Below are 13,701 nucleotides of genomic sequence, written 5' to 3'. Positions count from 1 at the left end.
CGTGCGCAGTTCCCAGTGCAGCAGATGCCCTCAGCAAATGGCAACTAGCCAGTCTTCTGTTTGAAAGACAGTCCGGAACAATGGCCTGGGATACTTGCCTTGTGGATGCTCTGCAGTTTCTAAGCAATTCTGCTGCAGAAACACTACTGGGGAAGACTCCCTCTTCAGGTGAAACTGTGTTGTAATGAATGTCTTTTGATACTTAGGTCATCAGTTTCCCTTGAGTTGGTCCCACATTGAAACTGTCATGGGCTTACATCCATTAATCTTAAGAAATACTGTTTGCTGAATTTTAGAGATCATGGAAATGACCAATTCAAAGTAGTTTTCCTCCTGTTCCATCTGGGATTTATAAAGGACTTCAGCCGTTCCTAAATGTCAGACAAAAAGGTCTGACAGCGAGTGACTTTAGAGAGATCTCTGGCTCAGAAGAGGCTACCAGAGTCCAGGAGATGGCTGGAAAGATGGGCCCATATGAGAATTCTGTGTTTATTTTCTCCTTAGGTGAATGCCTTTGCTGATAATGTTTCCAGGCACCACTGGGCAGTGAGTCATTTTTGGCCCTACTCCCTTCACTTAAGAGCTATGAACTGAATTTAAAACCCAGTTATCTGAGGAAGGCTATCTCATGTTCCTCAGGGCACCCACGGCAGCAGTAGCAATGAAAGGTGGTGATAATGGAGGGAAGTAGAGAAGGAGACCCAGAAAATCACGTGTTAACTGGAGTTGTCATTAACAGAGATGGAAAAAGAAGACATTTCAAATTTTAAATTCTCCTAACTCCTGTGCCTGTCTCTTTAAGGTTATAAAAATCAGAGGATCCCACTAAGGGGATAAATGTTTTGAAGAAGTAATCCATTGATCAATTCCTCTCACTCGACATGTTTAACTAGATGGAATCAATACTTCTTAGCATAGCAATGGGTTTGTAAAAACACACACACACACACACACACACACACACACACACACACACACACACAATTGGATGTTGTAAGGCATCTTAGGATAAAAGAATCCTAAAGACAAATTCCTTCTTTATCCCTTACCCCACCTGTGAGCACCTTTGATTAAAAAAATCAGATATGTATGGATATATTAAGTCACCGAATTCATGAAGGTCAGGGCACAAAGAATTCTTTGATTTCATTTTTCAATGCATTTACTTGTCATCCAAGCTGCCCTAAATGACACACACAGAAACGCAGAATCTTGAGTTTTAAACTGAGCCCAAGAAATTAAAAATATAATTGTAAAACATCAAAAGTCCTACTCACTTTTTAAAAGAACTTGCTTAATTCAAGCATATTTAAGAAACAGTGCCCCTGCCTAACACACTTCTATTACATTAGCACAGTGCCTACTTGCAGGTTTTATTTCTTGCAGTTCAATGAGTACAGTATTTCAACTGGAGAACTCGAAACAGACACAAAGCCTTTTTTTTTTTTTTTTAACCCTTCAGAGAAAACATGCAGGGACAATCACCACTTCTTCATTTTGACTGTCACCTGAATTCACAACCGTGGAGCCAAAGACAGTTTCAGATGGGCAGATGGCCCTAGCGGTTAAGAAGGATGAGGGTGGGAAAAGAAATGAATGATACTCTGTTTTCTGTGTAAGCAAATAAAAAAGCAGAGGAACAAAAGAAATAAGCCAGCCACGGGGTTGAATCATCGAGTCTCTCCAAACATACCTTGACTCTCCCATGCAGGGACCTACTTCCCCGATAGTCAGTTCAGCATGGCTGCTCATGCAGTGAGTTTAAGAATGCTTGCCTCTCAGAGATAAACACTGCATTTCTGCGTGGTACACACAGGGTTGCTGGAACCTGACAATGCCGTGTGCGGGTAATAAGTAATCACGAAATAGTGAGTCAGGGCTCTTGAATAACGCTTGCTTTATCCAGGTTGAATTGCACATCTAGGGCAGTGTTTGGCCAAGGGAACGGGGCATGCAAAGACCTCGTTTCCTCTCTGTGCTGTGGGGAACTGAAACTGTGCGGGGCCTGCAAACACGGTGAGGAAAAATCCATTTGAATGCTTACTGTTGAATGGTGCTGCACATTGTCAGCTTTTGTTTACTTCGTCTTACATGTGAAGATCGCAGCTGTTCCTTTCAGTAAAAAGAAGTAGGAGAATGTAGCAACCAACCTCACATTTTCCCCTCCTCCAAATGTTTGTAGAGCCCAACAGCTGTCTTTGCAAATCCTGTCACTCAGGATTGGAATGGTTCTACATAATCAAGAATGGAATGGTGAGGCTGAGATTGTTGGCTGGCTCGAGGTGGCAGGTGGGAATGAACTGTTCTCTTAATGGGCTCACTTGGTCTGTTCCTGCAGGGATTGACTCAAAAAAGAAAGAAAGTTTAAAGGAGGCAATGCAGGAAAGTCGAACACACACATCTTGTATTTCATACGTATAGATCTGAATGGCTGTGAAGCATGAATTCACTGGTTGTTAGAATTGTAAGGGATTTGAAAGGTCCTCTTGTCTAGGAGTTTTCAAATTACTTTTAGCAGCAGAGGTTTTTTTTTTTTTTTTTTTTTTTTTTTTTGCCTCAAATGAAATCTCAGACTAGGGATATCGTGTGATAAATGAAAATGCCCGCATAGAATAAGCAGGAACTTCAATGAGAAAGTGGGCTGGGTATAAGAAAAGCAACTTCAATAACAAATGAGCTCAGTTCTGGGAACACGGCAGGAGTCATGAGTACTGAGGCACACTGCATGTGCCTGGAGAGGACGAGTGCTCCCCCTTTCCAGCACAACCATACGCGGCATAAGGGTGTTTTGGTTAAGAAAGACTGCATGTATGATAGTGGTCCCAGATTGTAATAGTATATTTTTATTGTACTTTCTTGATGTTTAGATACAGAAATGCTGACCATTGCATTGCACAAGAATGCACTAGGGTGTGTAACAAAGTCTTTTGTCTCCCACCCAGCCTGTTTTCCTAAAAAATGTGTGTGTTTAACATTGTTTTTCATCCCCAAGAATGGGGTATCAATAGAATCTACAGGGCCAAGACTTAAATGAAATGAATCAACAGTAACACAAACTAGCAATTTTCAATTAGACGTTTAAGGAAAACTTCATAAAATTTTCATGGATTTCTGTCTCAAGTCACCTATTCCAGTTCAACTGTAGGGTAGAATTCTATGTTGTTAACAGCCTTAACATCTTTTTTGGGCTTTTTGCAAATATGAGTACAGTTTACATCATTTACTCCCACCCAATAGATTAAATCCCACACAACAGAGGAGCCTGGAATACAGAGAAAAAAGGAAAAAAAAGACTATAAAGAGAACAACAACAAAAAAATCAGCTAAGTCTGATTTTGAAGAGGCATGTCGATTTTTTAAAAATATGCACACACTATCCAGTTATCTCAGATTCCTAGGCAGATTCCTAACTATCCAGTTATCTTAGATTCCTAACTTAAAAGTTAGGTCAGCCAGGATCTGAAATAACAGTCCTTGATTATCTCTGGTTTTGAAAAACAGAAGAATACAACAGATTGTTTCTGCTTCATCCACAAGGTTCTTGTTTTTTAGTTACCCTGACATCAAGTTCAGGTGAAGGAAGAATGTTTACATATCAAAGTGGAAAACACTTTATGCTGGTTGTAGGCCCTTCTTCCTCTGTTTTTCTGGCTGTGCAGGCTGCAGCCAGAACCAGGCTGGCCTCTGCCTGTTTTAAAGGAATTTGACTTATGGACTGGCTCCAAGACAAAATGCATATTCATCTTCCAGAACAGGTACAAAACATCCCCTGTTATAATGACCTACAGCACCTCTCTTCTTCTCATTTCATACATAAAGGCAGAATTTTTCTTTCACTCATATTATAGTTGATTTTTTAATACAATAACAAGTGGAGAATGACAGAAGTTTACTCAAAGAATCTTTTTTTTGTATTTAGTTTTTTTTTCATTCAGTGGTTATGAAAAGCAGAATTACATCCTACTTATTGAAATCTTTTGAAATGCTTTTAGACTTTCCTTAAATCTTTTAGATCACAATAAAGGAAATCGATAGCGATCTTTCCAGGTGAAAGGAGTTGACCAGCTAATGCATCACTCATTCTGATTAACCAGTTCGAAGGCAGGCAGACAGTTAAATATTTACTATAAATTCATTCTTGGGTGGTTATATATGCTTCAGTACAGATTTCATTTAATAAATATTAATAACCATGACAATGCTCAAAGAGGAAAAACAAAAGCAAACTATAAAATTATAATGTAGGTGTCTCTTTTATTAAAAGTACAGTGGAAAATTATCTCAAGATAACTATGGCACATGAATTAGACATGTCTCGGGAATATGTTTGTTGGTTTGTTCTCTCTGTGCCTTGGGATGATTTCAATTAGTTAAATCTATAAATTACTTTATTATACATTTCCTTCAATTTAGTGGGTGTCTACAGTGTGGGAAGGTAAGACAGTGTGGGTACAATTTAAATATCTTACATGGTTGCCTACGGCCTCAGAAATTGGACTAACTAATCCATGGAATAATACAAGTGTCATTAAGTACAAAATTTGTGCTATAAAAATTCTTATGGGCTAGAATTACTGGGGCAGGGATCATAGAAAATTAGAGTTGAATTAGGCAGGAAATCATGGGTACAATTTGGATCTGTGTAGAGAAATGAAACCTGGCAAACAGACAAGCAATGGCAGAGACGCAAAGCAGCAATGAGCATGCGCTATGTAGAGAGGGGACTGCAGCGATGGCAATGAGACAAGAGCAGAGGTCTATTCATAAGGCATGCCTATTTCATGAAGAAACTTGAATCCTAGGAGGATAATCTGGGCCTTGTTCTGAGAGGTGCTGGAGAAACATTACTGGATGCTTTGAGATTACACTGATGACAATATGCAGAAAAAATCTGAGGAAGGCAGTACCAAAATGTCAAGAGTTACCAAGGAACTTTGTGATATGCTTACCATAATGGTCCAAAAACAATGGTAGCAAAAGGAAAAAATATCCAAAAAAACCCCAACAGATAGAGAATGATAGTTGACTTCATCATACATTTGTTAACAGGTAAGAATTAGATGCCTCTACGTGCTATACACACACATATCTAGTACTGTCCCTGCTGTCACGGGGCATAGACCCTAGGAGATCAACCAGCACTGAGTTTGAGACCTAGGTGTGGATTTTGTAGCAAGGCATCATGTCAGATGACTCTTGCAGAAAGTGAGACAGAGTCCAAACAATATATTAAAACATTTCTCAAGTTTCTACATTGCTTTTGTTAATCACTAGGAAGCCTAGTCAACATATAGAAAAGCAGACAAGGGATAAGATATATTTTGTGAGGCTGCATCTCCGTCAGCTTCAGCAGTGGCTGAAGGGTCACCTCTGAACTCCCAAAGCCCAACCCCAAAATCCCAGCCATCTTTGACATCAAAACAGGTGGAGAAAAGCTCTGGATCAGTAGTCAGAAGTCTTCTGATTTGAGTCTTGATCCTACCACTTGCTTAGTTGTATGAAATTGAGAAACATTTATATTCTTTGAGTCTCATTCACCTTCTTCATTTATGAGACTAATGCCAACTGCCTGGCAAACTCAAACGATTATTATGAAGATAAAAGGGGAAAATATCTATTAAGGCCGTGAGAGCATCATGATGTTGGTGGGAGAGTAGAGGAGAATGAAAAACTCTGCTTGGGTAACTCTTTGTCTTGACCTAATGATCAGAGTCTAATTTTCAAACAAGGTACATAAGAATCAAGCCTTGATATAAAAAAAAAAAAAAAGCCCCAGTCCAAAGAGGCAGATCTTGTCAAGTTAAGCGCTAGTTAAATGTTTTTGCCAAAAAATGTCTTTCTTAGCTCCAAATGAAAATTTACATGAAACTTTAAATATATAAAACAGAAGAAAGTGAGTCATTTTCATATAAAGGCTTTAAAAAATTTTTTTAACATTTACTTATTGTAAAGTCAGTCAATGGGAATAATAATGATTTTCTGATTAACACAATATTAGAGATGAGAATCTTATGTCCACTTTAGCCTCCAGTTTTAGATTGTTTTTACTTCAGTTGCGGTGTCAAGATAATTCTGATTCACACAGCTGAGTGGTTACCAATGGTAAGAATTATTTTTTATCTGCTTACCTTGAATTCTCTGCAATTTTTTTAAATGAACAGAAAGAGCTAGAAAAGTTTTGTTTTGTCTATGTACAAAAAGTTAACTGGCAACACAAATTAACATATAAAGTGAGAATATATGTTAAATTTGGTATACATTGCATGAATATATGTTTCTTTTTATTAAGGTATTTTAAGTAGTAAAAAATATTTTTAACAGCATTTAAATCAAACATTTGTGGAACTTCTAAAGATCTTTCTGGAACCTGAAGTGTCTGCAGAATTGTGATCAAAGCTAGCCACAAGCATTGAGCAGAGAGCACTGTTCTAAGCAAGTACTGCTTGTGGTTGATTTCTTAATCCTCGTAGCCACTCCATGAGGTAGGGGAAGATTCTGAGACACACAGAGGTCTAGTAATTTTCCATACAGCACACCATGAGTAAATAGCTGAGGCAAGACTCAAACCCAGGTTGTTTTTGACTCTGTGGCATGTGTGCTTAAGGGCTGAACCTGACGGAAGAGGATGGGTTTATGGTCTGGCCACACAGCTTAATAACCAGGCAGTTTTAGTTTTCACACCTACTGAATACAGATCAGTTGTGAAACTTAGTTATGACACCGTCTGGAAACCCTGGAGTTCAGTGAGTGTTTAATAAATGTTGGCTGGCTGAATTTATCCTGTGGCTGACTCCTCATCACAAATTCATCTAGGTATTGTCCTCTTGTCCGTCTTTTGCCATGTGAAGATACAAGAAGACAGCAGTCTATAACAGGAAAGAGGGACTCTCACCTAGGACTCCCGAGCTCCCAGAACTGTGAGAAATATGTCTGTAAGCCAGCTAGTCTATGGTACTTTGTTATAACAGCCTGAACTAAGACACCTACTTATGCATATTCATCTACATGTTATAGTGATCACATGCAAGAATTGACAGACTACAGTCTGCAAGCCATGTCTGGCCTACAGTGTGCTTTGTGAATCAAATTTTATTATAGCACACTGCAGTGGACTGAATGTTTATATTCTCCCCCAAATTCGTATGTTGAAATTCTAACCACCACTGTGATTTTATTAGAGGTGGAGTCTTTGGGAGGTGATTAGGGTATGAGGGTAGAGCCCTCATGAATGAGATTAGTGCCCTCATGAAAGAGACTCCAGAGAGCTCTCTTGTCCTCTTCTTGCCATGTAAGGATACAATAAGAAGACAACAGTCTGTAACTGGGAAGAGGGACACTCTGACCTAAGACTCCCAGCTTCCAGAACAGTGAGAAATATATTTGTAAGGCACCCAGCCTATGACACTTTGTAATAGCAGCCTGAACTAAGGCACCTACTTGTGCATATTTACCTACATATTGTCTGTGGTTGCTTTCTAAGATAGTTCAGTTGTGTAGTTGTGACAGAAAGCAAATATCTCACAAAGTCTAAAATATTTACCTTACAGGAAAAGTTTGTCAACCTTTGACCTAATATAATACTGCATTAACTGTCTGTCAACCTCCCATAACACAGAACCATCTAAGGTAGCAATTCCGATATATTCTGAAGGCAAAGGCAAGGAGCTTGTGTAAAATCAGAACTGGTTGGGTTGTTTAAATCTCCCTGTCATATCCTGAGTGCTCAGGATCAGCATATTGACACATTTTGGTTTAGATTAAAAATATTTTAGCATGTTTTTAAAACATAGCTAAGTTTGTTAAGAGAAACTTAAAAGAGGATTAATAAACTCAATCTATTGATGGCTCAGAAATTATTAATACTTTAACAATGATTTCTAAAATTTAAGAATGAATTTTTAAAAAATGTTTGGGTTATCCTCTGTCATGAGGAAAAACCAAACAAAAGACATAGTATTAAATTGGATATTACCTAAAGTAATTACTTCCTTTGAGTTTTAATTGTAATTTGTGAAATTTCTTTTCTACAACTTAAAGAATAAGTAATTTGGAAGAAGTAAGAAAGTGTTACAGGTACTATATTTCGTTCTACCAAGAGAACAGGGGCTTTTTGTTAATACATTGAGAATTTCAGACCTCATCTGCCATTTTGATGACATATTTGAAAAGTTATTAATGGTCAATTATTTGCTTCCCAAAGATATGGGAATATAGATTCAGGAACTCATTAGAAAGTGAGCAGAACAGATTATAAATTTCAAAAGGTCAGTTATCTTTCTCCTGTTTACGGTCTTAGTAAGCTATTTCTGTAGGTAAAGTTTCTCCTAATTATAGAAACATGTTTGAGTTTAGAGTATAAGGGTATAATGTTAAGTTGTAAGTATCAAAGGTAGCAACAGAAAATTTCAATAGGAATTTTTGTCATTCATTCATTCATTTAACAAAAAGATATTGAGCAATGATGTACCGAGCATGGAACTAGCCAATGGTTACACGTGACATCCAACACAGATGTGGTAGCAGCTCTGATAGAGCTAGGGAAGAGCGATAAGAAGTAACACTTTTTTTTTTTAATTGTAATAAGGAAATGAATAGGGTAAAAAGAGAGAAAACTGGGAGAATCCAGTTCAAATGGAGCATGGTGGTAATAAAGAGTGAGCAGAAGGAGATAACTGAATATACAAAGGCCCTGAGGCATGAATGAGCATGGGGTGTTCAGTGAACTGAAGATAGAATAATGTAGTTGGAGAAAGGAGAAGGAGGTGAGATTAGAGAATGTATGCAAGGCCTCCTAAGCCGTGTCAAGAGAGAAGAACAGGTTAAGGTTTTGTATTTCTTAAAAATGAAAACATGTAGCTTCATTTATTAAAGAAAAAAATCAATAAAGGGAAAGTTTCTGGGTAAACTTTGGATGTCTTTTATGTAGGACATAATTTCTCATCTATTTATTTTTGAAATCTCCAAGGAAAAGGTAGTGATTGTGTAACATGATACACCCTTCTGTGAATAATTGCATAATAATACCACCAGAGTAAAGCATTTAGAGAAATGAGGTAATTTTATTCTTTTTCAACTTGGAAATTTTAGTAGATAAAGATAAAACATTTCAAATTGTCTCCAAATACATTGCTGTCTCTGCAGGGATTTAAATTATTGTTCTTTCTCCCTTTACAAAAGAGTCATGTCCTAATAATTTATTACACTAAAGAAAAACATTTATATAAACGTTGAATATTACATTCCTGAATACCCCAAGAATCAAAATAAAGTCATTAATGCAGAAATACACACATATAATATTTAACTTTCTAAAAATCTACAGAGTGTAGCAGCATAATAGAGAACTTGACAGAGAATTGCAGCTTCTGAAATAGTATTTTGCAGATGGTAATTTATGGCCTTATCACTTAATACGTATAAGAATATGATCTCAGCAGGTATTCTAGGCCAGGCTGAAATGCAGGGAATTCTTAATAGAAATGATAAAATAATGATATGGTTTGGCTCTGTGTTCCCACCCAAATCTCATATCAAATTATAATCTCCAGTGTTGGAGGTGGGACCTGGTGGGAGGTGATTCAATCATGGGGGTGGTTTCTAATGGTTTAGCACCATCCCCTGGTGCGGTCTCATCATAGAGTTCTCACGAGATCTGGTTGTTTATTTTTATTTATTTATTTATTTTGGAGGCAGAGTCTTGGTCTGTTGGCCAGGTTGGAGTGCAGTAGCACAATGTTGACTCACTGCAACCTCCATCTCCTGGGTTCAAGCAATTTTCATGCCTCACATCCTGAGTAGCTGGGACAACAGGTATGTGCCACCACTCTCGGCTAATTTTTTGTATTTTAGTAGACATGGGGTTTCACCATGTTGCCCGGGCTGGTCTCAGACTCCTGAGCTCAGGTAGTCCACCTGCCTTGGCCTCCCAAAATGCTAGGATTGCAGGTGGGAGCCACAGTGCCTGGCTGAGATCTGGTTGTTTAAGAGTGTGACCTTCCCCTTCACTCTGTCTCCTGCTGTGCCATGTGAAGATGTGCCTGCTTCCCCTTTGCCTTCCACCGAGATTGTAAGTTTACTGAAGCCTCAGCATCCATGCTTCCTCTACAGCCTATGGAACTGTGAGCCAATTAAATCTCTTTTCTTTGTAAATTACCCGGTCTCAGGTAGTTCTTTATAGCCATGTGAGAACGGACTAATACAAATAATGATGATGATGATTAAAACAAAAGCCACTCCTAAGCAGCTAGACAGAAGACAAAGTTTGGATTTAATGACTCTCTAGAGCCAGGAAGATAACTACGCACTTTTTGTGTTGTGGATTTAGTCTACTTTGAAGAGCTTGGTTTTGAAACACTAGCTGATAGGCATGTGTTCCCTTAATATCACAAACCATCAAATAGGATCAATACAGGAATGTGGAAGATAGCATTTCAGGCTCTGTAGTTTCCTCCTGCAATTTCACTAGTAAGTGGAAATGCCTGAGTTGATTACTTAGACGATTAAATCCCTATTACTATAAAACTGTTACGAGGAACAGATTATATGTCCTTTTTAAGTAAGCTGTTCTGGGAGATCCTCTGTGATATCTTAGAAAAAGCAGGATTAAGAGTCAGAAGACTTAAACTTGCTTACTCAAGACTAAGTATGACCAGACAAGGCATTTAACTTTTTTAATCGTCAGCTTCCTCATCAGTGAAATGAAAACAAACGAAGAAAACGGTCTCCTTTGCCTACTTAACTAGGTTTGTGAGGTTAAAATATGACTCTGAACTTAAAAGTTAAAAAAAATTGTTTTAGTGTAAACTATATCTCAATAAGTCTGACTTTAAGAAGGAAAAAAAAAGAAATCCCTTGCTACTCTGTGAAGCATTGTGTATTTGTATTATGTTTTGTTTCCCAGTGAGATCAACAAAGTACTATGTGGTCACTTCAGTGTGGTCAATGTTTGTGCCACATCACACTTAGTGACCACTCACATTTTTGGGATACAGGGGACATCTGCACCTTAGGAGCTGTTGCAGTGAATGAGGGCTGGGTGGGGTTGAGGATATGCTATATGTTTTTAGTTATATTTGGACTCATATAAAACCAACTGTATATGAATGTATTCTTCCCTTTGCTTAAGATTACAAGGTATGATGAGAAAAATAGTACTGTTTCAAGGAGAAGAAGGCAACTAAATAGGCCCCAATCAATTGTAACTTTTTTCAATTGTTCAAATACATGTCTTGTCCCTGACAAAATATATAAAATACCTGCTTGCTGGACAGCTCCTACGGAAGTCTCACAACTCTCAATGTGTCTGCAAGTTAATTTATTTCTCTTCCTTCTCATAATGAATCCTATAATCATCTCTTTCTTTGCCAAACCCAGAAACCTGGGGTTTGTTTGAGAGTTTTCTTCTTGTTCAATTCCCATGTTTAAACCCAGCATCAATTCTATAGATTCAATTTCCTTAATGTGTCACATAGCCATACCTTCCATTCTATTTGTGTTGCCTCTGCCCTTGTTCTAGTCTTCATTTTTCCACAGAGGGATTACTACAGTAACTCCCAGCCTGGCCTCCTTCGTCCAGAACTCACTCTTATAAGTCACTCTCTTCAATGATGAAATACTAAACGTTCTAAATTGGAGATCTGACCAAATGATTCCCCTGTTAAGAATGTTTAAATGCTCCCTAGACCTTTCAAGATAAAGTATTTTAGCACAAATGATTTTTATTTTCTAGCTTTCTATCAATCAGGCCCCATTATCTCACACTTCTCTACATGCCCTTTACTCTAAATGTATCATACTGTTTCATGCTTCCACACTTTCATGCATGATGCTAACACAGTCTAGAAAAACTTTTTCCCTCTGTATACCTGGAGAAGTTGCTCATTCTGCAAACTTAAGCTCTATTGCCAACTCTTTACAGAAGCCTTCCTTTTTTTTCAGTTTATTTATTTATTTATTATTTTTAAATTTTTTTAGCTCTCACAGTGTCGTGAAGGGTCACACTGGCGCCCGTCCATCTGCTCGTAAAATCTCCTTTCTGCATCATCTTCTTTTTTTTTTTTTTTTTCTAAAAAAGAAAGAAAGAAAAAAAAAGAATGAAGGAGAGGAAGAAAGAGAAAGAGGAAGAGGGAGAGAGAACGGGGGTGTTGCTTTATTGCCCGGGCTAGAATGCAGCCTAAAAATAGGTATGCCTATAATTGTGCTTAATAATACAGACATGAAAAAAAAATGAGGGAAGAAAATAACAAACAAGCAGCCAACCAATATTTCATTTAAACCTGTAAATAGATGTGATGTGGTACTGATAAGAATGTATATTTTGTGTATTTAAAGTGGAGAGTTCTATAAATGTTAATTAAGTTTACTTGTTCTGGGTCTGAGTTCAAATCCTGGATATCGTTGTTAATTTTCTGTCTCATTGATCTGTCTAATATTGATGTTGAAGTGTCCCACTATTATTGTGTGGGAGTCCAAGTCTCTTTATAAGTCTTATATATCTGAGTATTCCTGTATTGAGTGTGTATATATTTAGGATCTTTAGCTCTTCTTGTTGCATTGATCCTTTTATCATTATGTAATATCCTTCTTTGCTTCTTTTGATCTTTGTTGCTTTAAAGCAACTCCTGCTTTCTATTTATTTATTTATTTTTACTCTCCATTTGGTTGGTAAATCTTTCTCCATCCCTTTGTTTTGAGTCTTTGTGTATCCTTGCATGTGAGATGGGTCTGGATGCAGCATACCGATGGGTTTTGGCTTTTTGCCTGTCTGTGTCTTTGGATTGGGGGATCTAGTCGATTTAAATTTAGAATTAATAATAATATATGTGAGTTTAATACTGCCATTTAATGTTAGCTGGCTGTTTTGACTATTAGTTGATGTAAATTCTTGATTATGTTGATGCTCTTTACTTTTTGGTATTTTTTAGAAAGGCTGATACTGGTTGTTCCTTTCTATGTGTAGTGGTTCTTTCAGAAGCTCTTGTAAAGCAGGCCTGGTGGTGATGAAATCTCTGAGTGCTTGCTTGTTCAAAAAAGATTTTATTTTTCCTTCGGTTATGAAGCTTAGTATGGCTGGATAGGAGATTCTGGGTTGAAAGTTCCTTTCTTTAAGGATGTTGAATATTGGCCCCCACTCTCTTCTAACTTGTAGGGTTTCTGCTGAGAGATCTGCTGTGAGTCTTATAGGCTTCCCTTTATGGGTAACCTGACCTTTCTCTCTGGCTGCCCTCAGTATTTTCTCCTTCATTTCAACCCCGGTGAATCTGGCGATTATGTGCCTTGAGGTTGGTCTTCTTGAGGAATATTTTTGTGGTGTTCTCTGTATTACCTGGAGTTGAATATTGTCCTGCCTTGCTAGATTGGGAAAGTTTTCCTGAATAATATCCTGAATACAGAAGCCTTCCTGATGATACTCTGTGTACACCACTGCTAAATTCATTAGTCTTCATTAATCTTAACCCTAATGTTTTCCTGTGTATTGCTAGATACTAATAGTTACTGACACATAAACTGGCATTCAACGCATTTCTTTTGAAAGAGTGAATCGGCACAATCCAATATGGTGACCACATCAGAAATGAAGATATTATAAAAGCCTGAAACTGAGTTGAATAAAACAAGGGAAGTCATATTTGTAAAGCTGTTATTTGTTAGAGTTGATACTTAAGGAGGCAAATGGGAACAAATTAAAAGAGAAGAGCAAGG

The 13,701-nt window shown here is 37.6% G+C and overlaps 1 protein-coding gene across 1 annotated transcript in view; it reads left to right on the top strand.

Annotated features, from left to right (window-relative positions):
• The first annotated feature begins 80 nt into the window (after nt 1-80).
• Nucleotides 81-13,701, top strand: part of LOC116554892 (putative chronic lymphocytic leukemia up-regulated protein 1 opposite strand transcript protein) — a 52,011-nt gene continuing 38,390 nt past the window's right edge. The window contains exons 1-2 of the mRNA XM_032283107.1: nt 81-168; nt 1,897-2,016. Of these exons, the coding sequence (XP_032138998.1) occupies nt 81-168; nt 1,897-2,016 (208 nt within the window). The remainder of the gene's footprint in view (nt 169-1,896; nt 2,017-13,701) is intronic.

The sequence above is a fragment of the Sapajus apella genome, unplaced genomic scaffold (genome assembly GCF_009761245.1).
Source record: "Sapajus apella isolate SASKATOON/1434 unplaced genomic scaffold, GSC_monkey_1.0 scaffold2, whole genome shotgun sequence".
Classification (NCBI taxonomy): domain Eukaryota; kingdom Metazoa; phylum Chordata; class Mammalia; order Primates; family Cebidae; genus Sapajus; species Sapajus apella.
This window is presented reverse-complemented; position numbering and strand designations above follow the sequence as displayed.